This window comes from Pelophylax lessonae (assembly GCF_965119305.1).
Source record: "Pelophylax lessonae genome assembly, chromosome: 4".
NCBI lineage: Eukaryota > Metazoa > Chordata > Amphibia > Anura > Ranidae > Pelophylax > Pelophylax lessonae.
This window is the reverse complement of record NC_138771.1, coordinates 221,225,834-221,246,203: the sequence shown is the minus strand read 5'-3', so window position 1 is coordinate 221,246,203 and position 20,370 is coordinate 221,225,834. Positions and strand designations below refer to the sequence as shown.

Below are 20,370 nucleotides of genomic sequence, written 5' to 3'. Positions count from 1 at the left end.
GATCGATCACTTCTACCCCCTCCTGCTCCTCCTCCTCTACCTCCTCCATGCCCTCCTCTGCAGAATGGTCCTTTGAATATGATGAGGTACCACGTAAACGTTCAAAGGGCTATTCTATGTCTCAGGCCAAAAGGTGTCACGCAGTGCTGCAGCTTGTGTGTCTAGGGGACAGGCAGCACACTGCCCCTCAGATTCTTGGGGCTCTGCAGGCACAGGCCCAGAGGTGGTTGACACCACGCCAGCTGCAGCCAGGGATGGTGGTTACTGATAATGGGTCAAACCTCCTGGCCGCCCTTCGTCAGGGAAAGTTAACCCATGTGCCATGCCTGGCGCATGTCCTGAATCTCGTGGTACAGCGGTTTTTGAACTCGTACCCGGGAATGCAGGATGTGCTAAGGATGGCAAGAAGGGTGTGCAGTCACTTCAGGCGGTCGTACAGTGCCACTGCACGTTTGGCCGAAGTGCAGCGCGAGTTTCACCTGCCGGTACACCGCCTCATCTGTGACATGCCCACCCGCTGGAACTCCACCTTGGCTATGCTGCAGCGCCTGTACACGCAGCAGAGGGCCCTCAATGAATACCTATGCGAGTACGGCACCAGCACTGGCTCTGCGCGCCTGGGCTTCTTTTCACCACGGCAGTGGCTTTTGATTAAGGATGCATGCGCTGTCCTCTCGCCATTTAAGGAGGCCACAAGGATGGTCAGCCGGGACAGCGCATGCATCAGTGACACCCTACCGGTACTGTTTTTGTTGGAGCACACTCTGCGTGGCATTATGGACAGGGCACTGGAGGCAGAGCAGCAGGAGGAAGAGGAGGACTTCCTTGCCTCTCAAGGCCCCCTTTATCCTGAGAATCCTGACCCCATTATGCCTAGCTCCCAGAGGCCCGAGCAGGATCCAGGGGTGGAAGAGGAGGAGGAGGACGATTCTGCGGGAACTTTTGCAGGGTTTGAGGAGGAGGAGGAGGAAGACATGCGGCAATCTGCAAGGCCTAGTTTGACTCCCTCGGGACACTTTGGAGTAGTACGTGGCTGGGAGGAGGAGGAGCCCGTTGAAGATAATGTCGTTATGAGTGACCCCGAGGAGTCAGCTTCTCAGGCCTTCGCTAATTTGCGACGCATGGGAAACATCATGCTCCAGAGCCTGCGAAAGGACCCCAGAATCAAGGCCATTAAAGAGACTAACCACTATTGGTTGGCCACCCTACTTGACCCCCGGTACAAGTGTAAAGTCTCGGAGCTTTTCCCATCCACCCATAGAGTCCACAGGATCAAATCCCTTGAGGACAGTCTCAAGAGGAATCTGGTGAACATGTTCCCCGACTCCCGTAGGGTGCAGGGGCGGGGACTGTTATACCTGAAGGGTTTCACATGTACTGTCACTTTAAGGCTGGCTCCACCCAGGAGTGATGACAAGGGTCAAGGGGCAGAGTGGCCATCTTTAGACACATGTAGAGATGTATTGATATGCAGAGCTGTCCTGTAATGCTGTACAGTGAGTCCTGAATAAACAACCGTTGTTCCAGACCAGAGTCCTGTGTCTCTCACAACACGGAGAATATAACAGTGGCGACGAGGATGGGATTTACAAGGTTACTATCCGTGTGAGAAAGGAAAGGAAAAAAAAAAAAAAAACTCTGGATTGTCAGGAATACAAACACCCACAGAGCCCAGCAGGAAAATGTCATTGATCGGGACATTAAGTGAATTTGATGGCGAACAGACAACGTGGATTTCTTGGATTGAAAGATTAGAACAATATTTCTGTGCAAATGCCATCCCAGGCGACAGGCAAGTAGCAGTGTTTCTGACACTGGTTGGTGCTAGGACATATGACACTCTTAGGGATCTCCTTTTCCCTGAAAAACCAGCAACTAAGACTTTGGCAGAGCTCCTGACACTGTTAGGGAATCACTTCCAGCCTAAACCACTAGAGATTGCAGAGAGATTCCGGTTCTATCAGCGGCAGCAGCAGCCAGGTGAAGATATTAAGGCTTATGTGCTCGCCCTTCGCAGACTAGCCTCAACCTGTTCTTTTGGGGAGTATTTACCAACTGCACTGAGGGATAAGTTTGTCATGGGACTGAATAGTGAGTCTAGCCAAAAGAGACTGTTAACAGAGAAAGATCTTACCCTTACAAAGGCAATTGAGATAGCTTCAGTGATGGAAATGGCTGTGAAAGATACAGAAGCTTTGAACCCCCAGAGCAGAAGGGAAGAGGTTAAAGAGGAAGTTTTCAGAACAGCAGTCAAGCAAACTGCAGCTAACTGTATATATAGAACCTCACCAACCAGGACGTCAGCTTGCTACCGTTGTGGGAATACAGACCATGATCACAAAGTCTGCCGGTTTAAGGATCAGCTCTGTCATAATTGTGGAAAGGCAGGCCATCTGAAACGAGTCTGCCGTAGTAAGAAGGTGCGAAATAAACAACCTCTGAACCCCAGGACAAAGGCATATATGGTGGGAAGATATACATCGTCATCTGAATCAGAGGATGAGGAAGTGCTCCACAGATTGGACATACATCATATGCATTCAGCACCCTCAGCAATGACTGTAGAGGTAACCGTGGAAGGAAAGAAACTCAAGATGGATGTAGACACAGGAGCAGCAGTTTCAGTTATCACCCAGAAACAATGGAGAAAACTTCTGATCCGAACAACTGTCCGTCCAACACCAATCAAACTGCAGACATATTCAAAGCAGATACTCCACCCACTGGGGTACGTGAAAGTACAGGTATCCTACAAGGGTCAGACAAAGAGAATGCCATTATATATCCTAGAACATGGGGGACCCCCTCTTTTTGGGAGAGACTGGATTGCTCACTTTGGCATGCCAGACATCGCCATTAACCCCTGCAACACCGTGACCATCCCATCAGGGGATGAAGAGGGATGGGTGAAGTCCCTGAAACAGCGATTCCCGCAAGTCTTTGATAACCATTTGGGAAAAATAAAGCATGACTGTGTGAGACTCAGGCTGAAACCCAATGCCCAGCCTAGGTTCTTCAAAGCTCGGACGGTACCTTTCGCACTCCGAGCAGGTGTGGAAGCTGAACTAAGCCGGCTGGAGGAACAAGGTGTCATCTCAAAGGTAGAGCACAGCGAGTGGGCATCACCAGTTGTACCAGTAAAGAAAGCGAATGGGGACTTACGCATTTGTGGCGATTTCCGCATGGCACTAAATTCTCAACTGGAGATAGACCAGTATCCCCTACCCAGAGTAGATGACATTTTTGCCTCTCTTGCAGGAGGTCAAAAGTTCACCAAGCTTGATCTCAGGCAAGCTTATTTACAGTTTGAGGTCCACCCTTCGTCCCGCAAGTTTCTAACAATCAACACTCACAAGGGACTGTATGAATACAATCGGATGGTGTTTGGGGTAGCCTCCGCCCCAGCCATTTGGCAACGCAAAATGGATGAGATTTTGGCGGACATTCCTTTCACACAGTGCCTGTTAGATGACATGCTCATCACGGGCCTGACGGACCAGGAACACAAGCGTAACGTGGAGCTTGTGTTGGCCAGACTCCAAGAGCAGGGTCTAAAAGTGAACTTAGCGAAATGCCAATTCATGGTACCTAACTTGGAGTTTTGTGGCCACCTTGTGGATGCAGAGGGTATACACACCACGGAAGCCAAAGTTGATGCTTTAGTAAAAGCTCCAGCCCCGACCAACGTCCAGCAGCTGCGATCATACCTGGGCTTGCTGAACTATTACCACAAATTCCTGCCGGATCTAGCACACACTTTGTTTCCATTAAACAAGCTTTTGGAGAAACACTCCAGATGGAACTGGTCGGCTGCATGCCAACGTGCTTTTGAAGTTTCTAAGCGAAAGCTGTTGGCGTCACGCATGCTCGTGCACTATGACCTCCAAAGGCCTCTCACCTTGGCTTGTGATGCCTCACCCTATGGTCTAGGGGCTGTACTATCTCACGTTTTACCAGATGGGTCAGAGAAACCTGTGGCATTCGCCTCCAGGTCCTTGACAAAAGCAGAAAGCAATTACTCTCACATTGACAAAGAGGCTCTGGCGCTCATATGGGCAATTAAGAAGTTTCATCTTTACCTGTATGGTAGGGAATTCACCATACTGACTGATCATAAACCACTCCTTCAGATCTTTAGCCCTGACAAAGGCATCTCCCAGACGACTGCAGCCCGTCTTCAACGCTATGCCCTATTCTTGGGAGCATATAGCTACAAAATCCAGTATCGCAGCCATGATGCCAACGCTAATGCAGACGCCATGTCCCGTCTGACAAGGACATTAACAGACTCTTCTCCACCTGTCAAGAGTTGTCGTTACACTAGCCTGTCCTTTCTGTCTTCCGGGGAAGTAGCAGCCCATACAGCCAAGGATACCTTCCTTAAGACAATACTCTCCTGGGTACGGTACGGTTGGCCTGCAACTGTCACACAGGATTATGAGCCTTACTTCCGTAGGCGTCTGGAATTAACTGTGTCTGGCAACTGTGTTTTATGGGGAGACCGAGTGATCGTTCCACAGACCCTCCGGAGACACATTCTGGAATTGCTACATACTGGTCATCCCGGGGGCACACGTATGAAACAAAAGGCCCGAGGCTATGTGTGGTGGCCAAACCTCGACTCCGATATCACGACATATGTGAATGCGTGTGCTGGATGTGCACAAACTGCGAGAGACCCTCCTCGAGGGTGCGTCCAGCCCTGGACTTGGCCCACGGTTCCCTGGTTTCGCCTACACTTGGACTTTGCAGGCCCGATCAGAGGACACACCTTTTTGATCATTATTGATGCCCATTCAAAGTGGCCTGAGGTCGTTCCTGTTACTCAGCCAACGACTAAGGCGACGATTTCCATACTGTTACATCTCGCTGCTACGTTTGGATACCCCAGAGAAATTGTCACAGACAACGGTGCACAATTCACAAGCCAGGAGTTTCAGGGTTTCCTGACTGCCCACAACATCAAACACAAGTTGACCGCACCTTACCACCCGGCTACAAATGGTCAAGCAGAAAGGTTTGTGCAGACCTTCAAACGCTATTTCAAAGCTACTGTGGCTACAAGTAAACAACAGTCCCTGTCACCCCAGCAGCTGGACTCCTTCCTTTCTGCTTACAGAACCACACCACATGCAACCACTGGGAAAACTCCAGCTGAACTTCTTTTGGGTCGGCAGCCATGGACTGTTTTGGATATGCTCCGCCCTCAAACGGTCCAGGAACATGTACGGCAGTCCCAAGACAAGAGGGTCGAACACGACGAGATTCCCCGGTTTACAGCCCAGCAAAAGGTATGGGCCCGATCTTATGACGCTTCCAACACTCGTTGGCTTCCTGCTATCGTCGCAGAGACTTTGGGACCCAAAATGTATAGGGTCTGCCTGGAAGATGGTTCCATTTGCAGAAGGCATGTGGACCAATTGCGTTCTCGTTCTCAGCTGCCCGAATCCCTGACATCGGCTGCACCTCCAGTGTCTCAAGGATCTGCTCCTACCGGATCAGGAGGCATTGAGACTGATGCTTGGGGAGACTCTGAACTTTTGAACTCCGCTCCAACAGAGCCCTCCAGCCCTGGTCCAGAGGTCTGCTCACCCTCTGAGCTAGGGAATCCCCTCTTGGCCCCGCCGGTGTCCATTCCGGCCAGCCCTGCTTCCTCCAGCCCCGAGTCGCTGGGTGCCCGTCCTCAACGACACTGTCGCCCTCCTGACCGGTTTCAAATGCAAGACCGGTTACGAGACTTTCGACGGGCCCGCCGAAAGTGATCCGCTGCCATTTTCCCCCCGGAGCTTCCCTGGAAGTTGTTCTCACATCCGGACGTGGAAGAAACCATGTAAATCTCCTGAGTTGGAGGACTGTATTGGACAATTATGAGTTACTGTTTTATGCCTGTTCTTGTTTTGTTGTTTTTTTTTTTTTTGTTTTTTGTTTTTTTTTTTTAGGTATGGATGGAAGGTGTTATACCTGAAGGGTTTCACATGTACTGTCACTTTAAGGCTGGCTCCACCCAGGAGTGATGACAAGGGTCAAGGGGCAGAGTGGCCATCTTTAGACACATGTAGAGATGTATTGATATGCAGAGCTGTCCTGTAATGCTGTACAGTGAGTCCTGAATAAACAACCGTTGTTCCAGACCAGAGTCCTGTGTCTCTCACAACACGGAGAATATAACAGGGACAACCTACCATGGATTCTACTGGTGGTCACGAGAGGAGCGTTGGAGAAGGCGTGCGGTTGACGGATGCCTTTCGGTCTTTTTTTAGTCCTCACCGCCCAGGCCTCTCAGCTGCCACATCGCATCGACACCGTCTGCATCACATGGTGGACGATTACGTGAGGGCACAAAGTGACACAGAGGGCTTTTCATGTGACGAATCCGATCCACTGGCATACTGGGTCTTAAGATTAGACCACTGGCCAGAACTGGCCCAGTATGCCATGGAGTTGTTGGCCTGCCCTGCTTCCAGTGTCCTATCGGAACGGGCATTCAGCGCAGCAGGAGGATTCGTCACAGACCATCGAACTAGACTCTCCACCGACTCAGTCGACCGTTTGACATTCATTAAGATGAATCAGTCGTGGATATCAAGCTTTGATGCACCTGATGCAGACCTTGTAGACTAGGCTATCGTTGTGATGTGGCAGTTGAGCCTCAGTTTAAGCCTGGACCATGGTGCCACCCTCAAACCCTCCTCTCATTCTCTTTACGTTCACAGAACCTCATTTTGGCTATGACAAAAACGACAATGTTTGCGCACCTGTTCCACAGGTGCACACCTTTACAATTTTTGGGCCTCCTTCAACACCAGCTCTTTGGGGTTAAGGTGGGGAGGCTATGCTAAAACAAAAACGACAATGTTTGCGCACCTGTTCCACAGGTGCACACCTTTACAATTTTTGGGCCTCCTTCAACACCAGCTCTTTGGGGTTAAGGTGGGGAGGCTATGCTAAAACAAAAACGACAATGTTTGCGCACCTGTTCCACAGGTGCACACCTTTACAATTTTTGGGCCTCCTTCAACACCAGATCTTTGGGGATAAGGTGGAGAGGCTATGCTAAAACAAAAACGACAATGTTTGCGCACCTGTTCCACAGGTGCACACCTTTACAATTTTTGGGCCTCCTTCAACACCAGCTCTTTGGGGTTAAGGTGGGGAGGCTATGCTAAAACAAAAACGACAATGTTTGCGCACCTGTTCCACAGGTGCACACCTTTACAATTTTTGGGCCTCCTTCAAAGCCAGCTCTTTGGGGTTATGGTGGGGAGGCTCCGCCAACACCAAAACTACCATGTTTGCGCACCTGTTCCACAGGTGCACACCTTCATAATTTTTACGCCTTCTTCAACACCAGCTCTTTGGGCTTACAGTGGTATGGCTCCGCCAACACCCAAACAATTTTTGCGCACCTGTCACACAGATGCATATCATTGTAATTTTTTTCCTTACAAAGGCAATTATTGCTTTCATTACCAGCACTTTCATAGGGATATGGTGTCAAGGCATCGTCCGCACCACCAAATGCCCAATTTTTAAGCATCCTTTACTTCTATTCAAAGTCAAGAGACAACAGTATTCATCCAAAACATCTCTAATCTTGTTCACTCTGCACTACATTGTGGCCCCTACCCCTAACCCTCAATGTATCCGTGCATATATGTCTGTTTCTTGTGAGATTTCAAGTTAAAGTGCACCAAACACCATTTTACATGAAATAAAGTGCAATTACATACATCTTTGGACTTCTTGAAACATTTTGGTAATAAAAGCCCCATTGTGGAAATACACCCGTTAATTATATGCACATTTAAAGAGACAGCACCTTTTTCCAAAAAAACCTCTAATCTTGTTCCCAGTGCACTGCATTATGTCCCCATCATACACATTGGCTGAGCCGTTGATTAGGAGCAAAAGAAAAGTGCGGTTAAGCAAAAAAGTCATTTTTGAAGGTTTGGTATGCTGTAATTCTGGTTCTGGACATGCTACAGAGCTGAAACTTCACAGGTACACCTTTTAGAACCCCCAGACACTAAATCCAAAGAAATCTCTTTTTTTTTTTTTTTTTTTTTATTTTTTCAATAATTGGCTATCTATCAAAAACGACAATTTTTAAGAACTTTTTTTTGTGTGATTAATAGTCCCTGGGGCATGACCCAGAACCCTAGGCACTTTTTAGGGGCATTTATTGGGTTTTAGGGCTTAAAAATGGTGTTTTTTGATTACAGAAGTTCGGGTCCCATTGATTTCAATGGGGTTCTGAAATCCGAACCGAACTTTCGTGAAGTTCGGGTGTTCTGGTCGAACCGAACTTTTCAAAAGTTCGATCATCCCTACTGACTATCAGTGGCCATCAGTGCTGCATATAAGTGCCTTCTCATCAGTGCAGCCTCATCAGTGCAGCCTATTCAAAATATTCAGTATTTTTGTTTGTTTAGAAAAAATAAAAAAAAACAGTGGTGATTAAATACCACCAAAATAAAGCTCTATCTGTCTGTAGAAAAATGATAAAAACATAACTTGGGTATAGCGTTGCATGACCGCACAAGTGTCATCCAATAGCACTGAAAGCTGAAACATTAACCTGAGCAGGAAGGGGGTAAAAGTTCTCTGTAGGCAAGTAGTTAATATTTGGTAGCACAACCCTTGGAGAAAATAACTGAACTCAATCACTTTCTGTAACCATCAATGAGTTTCTTACACCTCTCTATTGGAATTTTGGCCTATTCTTCTTTCACCAACTGCTCCAGGTCTCTCGGATTGGAAGGGTTCCTTTTCCCAACTTTTGAGATCTCTCCACAGGTGGGGATTTAGATCTGGATTTATTGCTGGCCAGTTCAGTACTCTCCTGCGTTTTGTCTTAAACTATTTCTAGGTGCTTTTTGGCATGTGCTTTGGGTCACTGTCCTGCTGTAAGACCTATGACCTCTGATGCAGACCCAACTTTCTGACATTGGGCACTACATTGCACTCCAGCATTCTTTGGTAGTCTTCAGATTTCATAATGCCACACACACAGCCAAGACATTCAGTGTAACTGCAAAACATCAGTGAATCTACACTATGTTTGAATGCAGGGACTGTACTATTTTCTTTAACCACTTTAGCCCCGCTCACTGTGCCTCTACTGCGGCACAGTGGCTCGTTACCGTCCAGTGACGTAGACCTACGTCGCTGGACTCCTCCCCTTGTGGGCGGTGCGCGAAGCTCGCTCCCGCTGTATTCAGTCACAGCGGGAGTCGGCCCAGGGGAGGAGCAGCGGCGATCGCCGCTGCTCTTCCCCGATCGTCGGGGAATCGAGTTTGGAGATCCGCCCGCTTGTGTAAACAAAGCGGGCGGATCTTCTAAGTGACAGACAGTGACAAATTGCAGGGTTCAGCATAGCTGAACATGCGATCTGTCCCTGTGTCACTCAGTCACCTCCCCCCACACGTGTAAGGAAGCACCAGGCATACATGAACCCCTCCCTCTCCAATAAAATTAACCCCTTCCCTGCCAGTGTCATTTTTACAGTAACAGTGCATATTTATAGCACTGATTACTGTAGTAATGTCACTGGTACCCCCAAAAGTGTCAAAAATGTCAGTCAATGGTCCGATCTGTCCGCTGCAATGTCGCAGTCCCGCAAAAAAAAATTGCAGATCGCCGTCATTACTCGTTAAAAAAAAAAAAAAAAAACACCAAAAATTACAGAAATCTTTCCCTTAGTTAGTAAACGCAATAACTTTTGCGCAAACCAATCAAAATATGCTTATTGTGATTTTTTTTTTCAAACGTTTTTTTTATTAAGGCAGAAGGAATGTAGTACAAAACAATACCAATAGGTAACAGTGGTGCATAACAGATGAATACATGTCAAAATGACATTATGAACAGCAAGTAGTAGCATAACAATCAGGTTAAGGAATAGGAAAGGGGCAAGCTGGGCGCCCGGAGTACAGGTACAAAGGATAAACACAGTGCACAGGGGCGGCTGGGGTAGGGCAAAAAGGGAGGCCGTAGTGCAGCAAAAGTTGGTGGTCCAGCCACAATAGGGAAACAAATTAGGTAGCGGCCAACTCGAGGCAATATGGGGGGGGGGGAGAAAAAGAAGGGAGTAAGAGGGGCAAGAAGGATAGGGGGGGGGAAGGAAGGGCAAAACAGTGGGGGGGGTATATACGGGGGAGGAAGGGTGCCCGGAGGGAGTCCCGGGCCACTGATGTGGTTCAGATCGACAAAGCCAGCAGGGAGTCGGTAACCACAGGTCAAGCTAATATTGTGATTTTTTTTTTTACCAAACATAGGTAGCAGAAAACAAATTGGCCAAAAATTTTAAAAAAAATGTGATTTTTACATTTTTTTGTTGGGGGAATTTCATATAAAAAAATTTGAAAAATATTGTTATTTTTTCAAAATTTACGCTCTTTTTTTGTTTATAGCGCAAAAAGTAAAAATCGCACAGATGATCAAATACCACCAAAATCCTCCGGTGGTAAAGTGGTTAAAGGTCTCATTTCTTTTACTGAAAAGAGTAGAATGATGGGCTTTACAAAAACACGTTTATTTTGTTTATCTGTCCACAACACATTCTCCCAAAATGATTTTGGCTTTCTCAGGTAGGTTTTGGCAAACTCCAATCTGGCTTTATGTTTCTGTCAGCAGTGAGGGTCCTCCTGGGTCCCCTATCATAGCGTCCCTTTTTATTCAGATGACGTATAGTGCAAGCTGATACAGTTGTACCCTCTGCCTAAAGGTCAGCTTGAATTTGTCTGGAAGTTGATCGAGGTTCTTTATCCACCATTTGAACAATCCTTTGTTGCAATCTTTGATCAAGGTTTCTCTTTTGTCCACGCCCAGGGAGACTAGCTACAGTGCCATGGGCTGTAAACATCTTGACAATGTTGCGCACAGTGGACACAGGAACATTAAGATCCCTGGAGATGGACTTGTAACCTTGAGATTGTCCATGCTTGCCCACAATTTTTGTTCTCAAATCCTCAGACAATTCTTTGGTGTTCTTTTTCTTCTCCATGCTCTGTGTGGAACACAGAAGCACATACCTGTTTCCCAGTGTGATTTTTATATTGTCAGCACCTGTTAATTGATACAGGTGAGTTTGATTACAAATTACAGAAGCATCACAAACTTGGAGAGCAATTATTTCTTACAATTTTTTTTTTGCATTTTTTTTTTGCAAGAGTTTTGCATGGAATATATCAGATTTGGCTTTTTGTTTTTCTACTTTTTTGTATCATACTAATACAAACAAAAGAAAATAAACATGAGAATGCCCAAACATTTGTAATTCCAATAATTTTCTGAGTGAAGCGGTGCATTATCTGACAGGAATGCAGGGGTGCCAATATTTTCTGCCATGACTGTATCTCTATAATGTCTATAATAAGACAAAATGCAGTAACCCAATGCAATACTCCAGGTAACTAAAGTCTGACTGTCTCACATTGCCTAATCCAGCTTGCCTACTGCCATTATTAACATAGCTATCATCATTTCTACTACAAAATAAGAGAATGGTTCAATGGGAGGGTGGGTTCTTCACCCACAATGGGACATCCACACGATAACTATATATAAAGAAACCAACTTTTTTAGTGAATTTATATATGTGTAAAGAAACACTTACCCACTGCTTAGAAAACTGGGAGATATAATGGAATGATCCAGAAACAAATGTACATGAAAATAAAATGTGACAAGAGGATATAACAATAAGTAACTAATAATAATAAGAAAAAAATAAGAAATAACAGAAAACATTATGACTGACAATGGGTGTACACAGAATGAAAATGTAACTGGACTTTTGCTAAAATTTAATTTATTGGACTACAAAATCCATCTTCAACCTCTCCCTTCCCCCTCCACAGTTTATACTCATCTATTCATGCCCCTCTAAATTCCTCACTGTGCAGTATCCACTCTTATCCCTATTTAATCCTAATGTGTAGTCTAGTTTCTTAACAGAGTATGAACCCTTAGATAACGGAGTGAGAAATTTTAAGAAAAAGCTGTCCAGCACTGAACAGACAGTGAAGATCTTTGAGCAGCACAGACAGGTAAGTAAAAAAACTGTACACTTGTGGAATGGGGCTGTGTGCAATCATATGTGGGAACCCCAGTGTGGGTTCTCAGCAATTAGCTCTGGAGGTTAGCCCCATTAAAAGCAATGGGAGGCTGTCATTGCAGCTGCTTTCATGTAGTCCCTCATGGAGTGATTCCCTGCTAGTGTTCTTCTCTGAATGCAGACTGCCTGTGTCCAGGGCCAATCATGCACAGGTAACCACTCTATGAAAGACAACATGGGAGCGGTCGGGGCTATCTGTGGGGGCTGTCAGACTCCCATTGTTTTTAGTGAGGCAGCCTCCCACAAGTAATTGCTGGGAACAACCACTGTGGTTCCTGCATATGATTGCACACAGCCCCATTGGCTTCTGTGAAAGGGACCTTACAGAGTAGGTATGAATATCAGAGCTCAAAAAGTGTAGCTGCAATAAAAGATACACTTCATATGGAAACAAAGATCTGGAAGAACACAAGGAAAACAGAACCAACATAAGATTTTTTTTTTTAAATATTGGACATTATGGACAATTATGAATATTTTCAAAAATGTAAACATTTGAAAAATGAGAGGGTTTATGAATGCTATACAATTCCAGCATAAACCATAAAGAAAGCGCCGTCCTGGTAAAAGTATTAAAAAAAATATTCTGGATAGGTTTCAGAAGGATTAGAACTTTATGTGACACTACTAGAAATATCACCTCCATCATGTGTAGGAATTCGTCTCCAGTGGGGTCACAAGCAATTGCCTGCAAGTTCTTCTACAAAACTAAAAAAATGTTTACTCGACTAGACCTCACTTTGGTTTTAGGCTGAAGAGTTAGTAAGGCTCCGTTCACATGTAGGCGTTTTGGGGCGTTTTTGGGGAGTTTTTCTTCTCTAGGATCAGCTCTCAAAACACCCAACAAGACAAATCCTATTCATTTCAATGGCCCCTGTTCACATCTGAGCGTTTTGATGCTATGTGCAAAACGCCCAACGCTCAAAAAAGTACACGAGCTTCTTTTTGGGCAGATTACAGGCGTTTTCCATTGGTCTCTATTCAATCTAAATACGCCTGCACAAAAAACGCCTGTAAAAACGCCTGTAAATCGCGGTAAAAATTGCAGTAAAATCGCGGTAAAAAACACACGCAAAAGCTACGCTCAGGTGTGAATGTAGCCTTAGTGTTTAGAAGAAGTTCGATTTTTTTTTTTATTTACTACTTATGTCCCAGCTAGGGAGATTCATTAGCTTCGTCCTGGTGACTGAGTTGTCAGAAGAACAGATATACATTTGGTGGGGACACTTCTTGCAACAGTTAGAAGTGATTTCCCTCACTTTGGAGTGATCTCTAATTTCCTGTTGTGCCTACAGGATAGTACAGGACAGGAAGTTAGGGAAATCGCCCTTATGAGATACAGACAAAAAAAGAAAAAAAAAATATCTTCTCTATCCATAATAAAAAATGAAGTCATGGTTTTAGATATACTTTAAAGGAAATGTTTTTGATTTCATAAGTATTATATGCATCTTAAGAGAAAAGCACCGCCACAAGTAGCTTACTGCAAATCTGCTTTCTCTGAATCATGGCATTTATTATCATTTTACTCAGCGTAACACCCATATACACAATTTTTTATTTAAAGCATTGTACTTCAGTGTATACATGTTTAACCCTTCCGCTACCAGAGATGTTTTTGCAAATTTTAAAAGTTATTTTAGGCCTGAAGAGTAGTTAAAACCCTCAAACATTATACATTTTCTGAAAGTAGACACCCTTCAGAATAAAATAGTGGTAGTTCCAATTTTTTGTCACACGATATTTGTGAAAAAGGTTTATAAAGCTTGTAGGGTCCACAAACACAAATTACCTAATTTTTAAGAAAGTATAAAAAGAGAGATTGTGTTGAGTAAATATATACTCAACATATCAAGCTTTAAAAGTGCAATTGCTTGCAAAACGACAACAAACTACTTTATATGCTCCATATATAATGCTTTAAAAGCCCCTACAGTTTAGAGTTGAAGTGTCCCTAAACCCACATCATGAAAAACAATAAATAAATTGTGTTTTACATGCTAATCACAGTCACTATAAGATTCATTTTCTGTATTCTGAAATCACCTGGTTGATCCTGCTGCTCTCTAGCTCAACCTTTTGTTCATGTCAACAATTCAGCTAGGGATTTGCAGCTGTTGAGGCAGCTCTGCACATGCTCAGTTTTTAGTGAGTTTTTTATGCTGAGCATTTTCTCCCCATCACATCTGAAAAACCCATGTGACTATAGTGTCACATATGTGGGTGAATACACAGGGGTAAATGACAGCCCACTCCCTACCTCCTCCATATCCACTAACCAATTAAACACAATGGGGGTGGAAAAATAACATGTAGATTGATGGAGGCTTGACGACCTTCTTATTCTAAGAAACAGTCTGAAGGGGTGTGGCACAGCCTGTGACTGGCAGAAATCTACCCACACCATGTTATTTGCAGAAAATATAGCTTTCATTTCAAATATATATTTGTATGACAAATTAAAACAAGTTTATTGAGTTTATTGATTTTATCTCTTTTTACCCTGTATTCCAAATTATGTTTTTTTTTTTTATTTTGAACATGTGACCAGCAGCAAAAGACTAGAAGCTCCTCCTACTTATGCTTCTCTGCAGACAGGCTGGGAAAGATCAGAGTGGTGTGACAGCTGTATATTGATTAGGAAAAAGATATTTGAATGGGTTTTTATTATTGAAAAAATTATAATGCTATCATCAACATACAGAAATAGAAGGGACAATTTAAATTTAACAGTAGGTGTTTAGTATCACTTTAACTATGGATAGTGGCCCTAGATCGATATCCCTATGTGACCCAGGGGCCACAGAAAGTCATCGGTCAGCTCGTGGAGTATACACACACTCCCCGCTGCTGTAGCAGTTGCATGTGTAACCTTCACCCTGCCACCGACGTATGAGTAAAAGGATTAATGTTCTTCCAAAATAATTTTATAACCTAAAATGCTATTACAGATAAGGACAACATAAAGGACATGCTCAATTAAATGTTCCATAATTTAACAAAAAAATGCCATTAGTGCAATTTATACTACTGTTTATATGCAACTGGACCTGAGCAAAGAAAATACAATTTGGACATTTACCTCTTGCCCACCATCAAGAACACATAGTTTAGTACACTGTTTTTTAGCATCCACCAACACATTAAACATAGTGCATACTGAGGATGGAATCCGGAGGTCTGTAGATTTATTTGTTCTTTGCAGTTTAATCTCAAATGCAGTTCGTGTCCTAAGCAATAGAAAATAAACAGATGTTAATAAACTAAATTAAGCTGTTACCCTGTAATAGTGTAAAACTGTCCATAAATTATTTCTGTTATACAATATTTGTTATAGAATATGTTTTTACACTGGTTATATTACAGGAAGAAATGAGTAAAGTAGAGCTAAAGAAAAAAAACATGTAATTTTGGATAGAGTAAGGGAAGGTTATTACCCGTCAAATTTTTTTTTTTGCCTTCCCTTCCTGTGTCATAACCAAAACCAGAAGTCAGAGGAAATAACTGACCTGTGAATAGCTCTGAGTACCCTCAACGCACACGTTTCTTCTTTATCCATTTTATTCCAGAAATCTCGTCTCACTTTCGCTCATCCTGCCTTTTCTTCAGGGAGTTGCTCATATAAATTCCCAAATTTCACCTCCTGTGTCACTATGGGATCTCAGCCTGGTGCTCACTGTACTTTCCCTGATCTGCTCTTTAAACTAATTAGAGATATTTAATTGAAAGACCTCACTTGTAAGTTTGCCTTCCTGGTAGCCATTACATCTGTTAGGAGAGTTGGCAGCTTATTCCTGTAAAGAGCCTGTTCCTGTTTTACACAGGAACAAAGTGGTTTTGAGGCAAACCCTAATAATCCTACCTAAGGTGCCCTCTTCTTTTCACATCAAAGAGGACATTGTTTTTTCCTTTGTGCTGCTCCAAAACAAGACAAGAAAAATGCCCTACATTGCTCAGATGTGGTTAGAATTATCAGAGTCTACCTGAAAGCCACTGTTTTTTTTCACAAGATTGAGTTCCCATTCCGCCATTGCTAGGTGGCACAGTCAATTCATTTCCTGGGCATACACCCTTAAAGACAGAATTTCTCCTTTCCCTATTAGAACATTCCAGCAGAGCTGTTGGTATCATTTGGACTTTTCAGCATCAAGCACCTGCTTCCTTAAATGCAAGGCTGCCGCCTGGTCCACTGTTCACGTTTTCAAAATTCTACCAGCTGGAAGTTCAGGCTTCAACTGATGTGAGCTTCTTTAACCCGTTTTCTTGTGCAAATTCCTCATCTTTGAGTATGTTAAAAAAAAAATGTAAAAGATTGTGCCACACTAGTTGATACAGTGCATAAAGGATTTTATTCTGTAACAAAAGCCAATGCTTTTGAGGGGAACAACACCAAAATATTTTATGGACTATATGAACTAGTGTGGTGCTCCCATCTTTTCATATTTTTTTTATGTTGTATGCCAACTCCTCTGAGGGTCCAGCAGGACATTTCAGTTGTCAGCGTGCAGCCTTAAGGACCACATATTTTGTCACAACAAACCCACACAAGGTTTAGCGCTCCTATACCATAAATAGACTGCATGATACAATGGAGTACGGCACATGGCACAGGCTCCTCCCCTATGTGTCTTGATCACGGTGTCTAGCAGAATAGGCAGGGTTACATCCTACACTCTGGGGGAACCCCGATCAAGATTTTGCTGGTGTCCAATTGTCTAAAGGTAGCTGTATATGACCCACAGTTTAACAATACAAGTCCTTGTCCTATACTATACTCCAAGATAAGGAATTGAAAAGTCAAAATTCAGATTTTCTTAGTATGTTTGGGATGTTTCACTTTTTTGTGAGTCTAATGCAACGCTTCTTACATAAGAATCATGTCAGTAAAAAAAAAATCCCCAGTTGCAGACTTACAGCACTAAGCTATTGCCCCACAATTAGCAGCAGCGTTGTCAGTGTGCTGTTCACATATGCCTTCAGATGGCTGTTGGGCTATCGATCATGTCTTCACATACATCCTGCAGACCTAATAGGCAGCTCAATGGGCAACAGACTCAAAAAAGGAATGGGACAACTAGAAAAAGAGGTGTCACCCCAAAAAAAGCGCCATACAATAGAGTAACAGGGGTATAACTACACAAAAATAGTCTCAAAGGAAAACACAACAACGGAACCACTGCTAATGAAAAATAGAAAATTTATTGAATACAAAAAGCAGAACACACGGTAACGTTGTAAAATACGATACAACACCTTCCACCTCACCACTAAAAATATACCACGTGGTGATTAAAAACAAAGGACAAACACAGATAAAGTAGGTGGACTGCTGACACCTAAAGAGCAATCTGCATGCACATATGAGTAGCCGAATCACAAAGCACTAATGGATAGAGCACAAATCAATAGTGACCCCACAGAAGCTAGGATTTGGACGAAGGAACGTCACCTAGTGATAATCCAAAAAAGGAAAATCAACACTCAGGTGGTACACAATAGTCCGAAGCAGCGGAATCAAAAATTAAATCGCATGAAGTGATCGACCACTCAATGTGTCATATAGGGGGTGCCAAACTGAATGAACACAAATTAGAGAGAGACTCAACAGAGGGCAGACACCCCGCTCCCAACAAGTGGATGCAGAGATGGCTGCGGACTGTTAGGGTCAGGAGCTAAATCAAATAAATAAAGGTAGACGGTGTGACCAGAATCATGGAGGCAATATAACGAAAATAACCAAATTCAAAAATGGGAATGAAAATAGATAAATAACAAACCTGGGCACGATAAATAAAACCAGATGTGCCTCAGGTTGAAAAAGCCACCGAGACTGGGCGCACCGTCAAACCTGCATGAGGGGAATCAAGACCAGCCTGGAGTGATTGGACACTGAATAAATACAGTGGGTACGGAAAGTATTCAGACCCCCTTAAATTTTTCACTCTTTGTTATATTGCAGCCATTTGCTAAAATCATTTAGGTTCATTCTTCTTCCTCATGAATGTACACATAGCACCCCATACTGACAGAAAAACACAGAATTGTTGACATTGTTGCAGATTTATTAAAAAAGAAAAACTGAAATATCACATGGTCCTAAGTATTCAGACCCTTTGCTGTGACACTCATATATTTAACTCAGGTGCTTTCCATTTCTTCTGATCATCCTTGAGATGGTTCTACACCTTCATTTGAGTCCAGCTGTGTTTGATTATACTGATTGGACTTGATTAGGAAAGCCACACGCCTGTCTATATAAGACCTTCCAGATCACAATGCATGTCAGAGCAAATGAGAATCATGAGGTCAAAGGAACTGCCTGAAGAGCTCAGAGACAGAATTGTGGCAAGGCACAGATCTGGCCAAGGTTACAAAAAGATTTCTGCTGCACTTAAGGTTCCTAAGAGCACAGTGGCCTCCATAATCCTCAAATAGAAGACGTTTGGGACGACCAGAACCCTTCCTAGAGCTGGCCGTCCGGCCAAACTGAGCTATCGGGGGAGAAGAGCCTTGGTGAGAGAGGTAAAGAAGAACCCAAAGATCACTGTGGCTGAGCTCCAGAGATGTAGTCAGGAGATGGGAGAAAGTTGTAGAAAGTCAACCATCACTGCAGCCCTTCACCAGTCGGGGCTTTATGGCAGAGTGGCCCGACGGAAGCCTCTCCTCAGTGTAAGACACATGAAAGCCGCATGAAGTTTGCTAAAAAACACCTGAAGGACTCCAAGATGGTGAGAAATAAGATTCCCTGGTCTGATGAGACCAAAATAGAACTTTTTGGCCTTAATTCTAAGCGGTATGTGTGGAGAAAACCAGGCACTGCTCATCACCTGTCCAATACAGTCCCAACAGTGAAGCATGGTGGTGGCAGCATCATGCTGTGGGGGTGTTTTTCAGCTGCAGGGACAGGACGACTGGTTGCAATCGAGGGAAAGATGAATGCGGCCAAGTACAGGGATATCCTGGACAAAAACCTTCTCCAGAGTGCTCTGGACCTCAGACTGGGCCGAAGGTTTACCTTCCAACAAGACAATGACCCTAAGCACACAGCTAAAATAACGAAGGAGTGGCTTCACAACAACTCCGTGACTGTTCTTGAATGGCCCAGCCAGAGCCCTGACTTAAACCCAAATGAGCATCTCTGGAGAGACCTAAAAATGGCTGTCCACCAACGTTTACCATCCAACCTGACAGAACTGGAGAGGATCTGCAAGGAGGAATGGCAGAGGATCCCCAAATCCAGGTGTGAAAGACTTGTTGCATCTTTCCCAAAGAGACTCCTGGCTGTATTAGATCAAAAGGGGGCTTCTACTAAATACTGAGCAAAGGGTCTGAATACATAGGACCATGTGATATTTCAGTTTTTCTTTTTTAATAAATCTGCAACAATGTCAACAATTCTGTGTTTTTCTGTCAGTATGGGGTGCTATGTGTACATTCATGAGGAAGAAGAATGAACCTAAATGATTTTAGCAAATGGCTGCAATATAACAAAGAGTGAAAAATTTAAGGGGGTCTGAATACTTTCCGTACCCACTGTAAATAACTAGAAATGCTGGAAGTCACACTGGGGCTGTGATCTCAGGAAGACTGCACTCCATGAATAGGGATCAAAAAAACTGAGCTGATGACACTGATGGAATGATCAACAAAGTAGCAAAACAGTATATTCCTAAATAATAATACCCAAATAGAGGAGAGCAGGAATCAGCTACAGTTCAAATCAATTGTAGCAAATGTGGATGGAAAGAAGGAACAGTCTGTCTCAACATCGGAGCTAAACCACCCTGTGAGCCATACGAAGATGAATGCACCTGGATGGAACAGACAAAGCGGCTGAACCCAATCACCAGACACATTAATGCTGCTACCACAGATCCTGTTAATCCCAATGAAGGGAAAGAGGTGCAACAGGCATATAAATCGCCTATATAAATAAAATAGTATGGTATGCACACATGGTAGCAAGGTCATGGAGGTAAGCAATATATCATCATATCTCAATGTAACAGCTCACAGCCAGGATAAACAAAAATAATAAACAAAATAAAATAAAATAAACGAGTCTCTACACCGAACAGGATCTGCAAATGTATGCAAAAATTGCACAGCAATCAGGGACAGGGGCTGGAGCTAATGGAGACTGATAAGAAGTTACTGAGGCAAAAGGTGGGGACTATGAGAGGCCACTGTCAATCTTATGCTGCTGGCGTGAAAAATAACAATCCCAGAATTAAAGGTGATGGGGATAGTAC

The 20,370-nt window shown here is 43.8% G+C and overlaps 1 protein-coding gene across 4 annotated transcripts in view; it reads right to left on the bottom strand.

The window, feature by feature from the left end:
* CADPS2 (calcium dependent secretion activator 2) overlaps window positions 1-20,370 on the bottom strand; it is a 1,183,693-nt gene that overhangs the window by 262,516 nt on the left and 900,807 nt on the right. For 2 of the 4 annotated variants that reach the window (XM_082254958.1, XM_082254960.1), the window contains one exon: window positions 15,186-15,348. In XM_082254958.1, coding sequence (XP_082111084.1) covers window positions 15,186-15,348 — 163 coding nt within the window. The remainder of the gene's footprint in view (window positions 1-15,185; window positions 15,349-20,370) is intronic. The other 2 variants (XM_082254959.1, XM_082254961.1) reach the window with 1 other exon arrangement.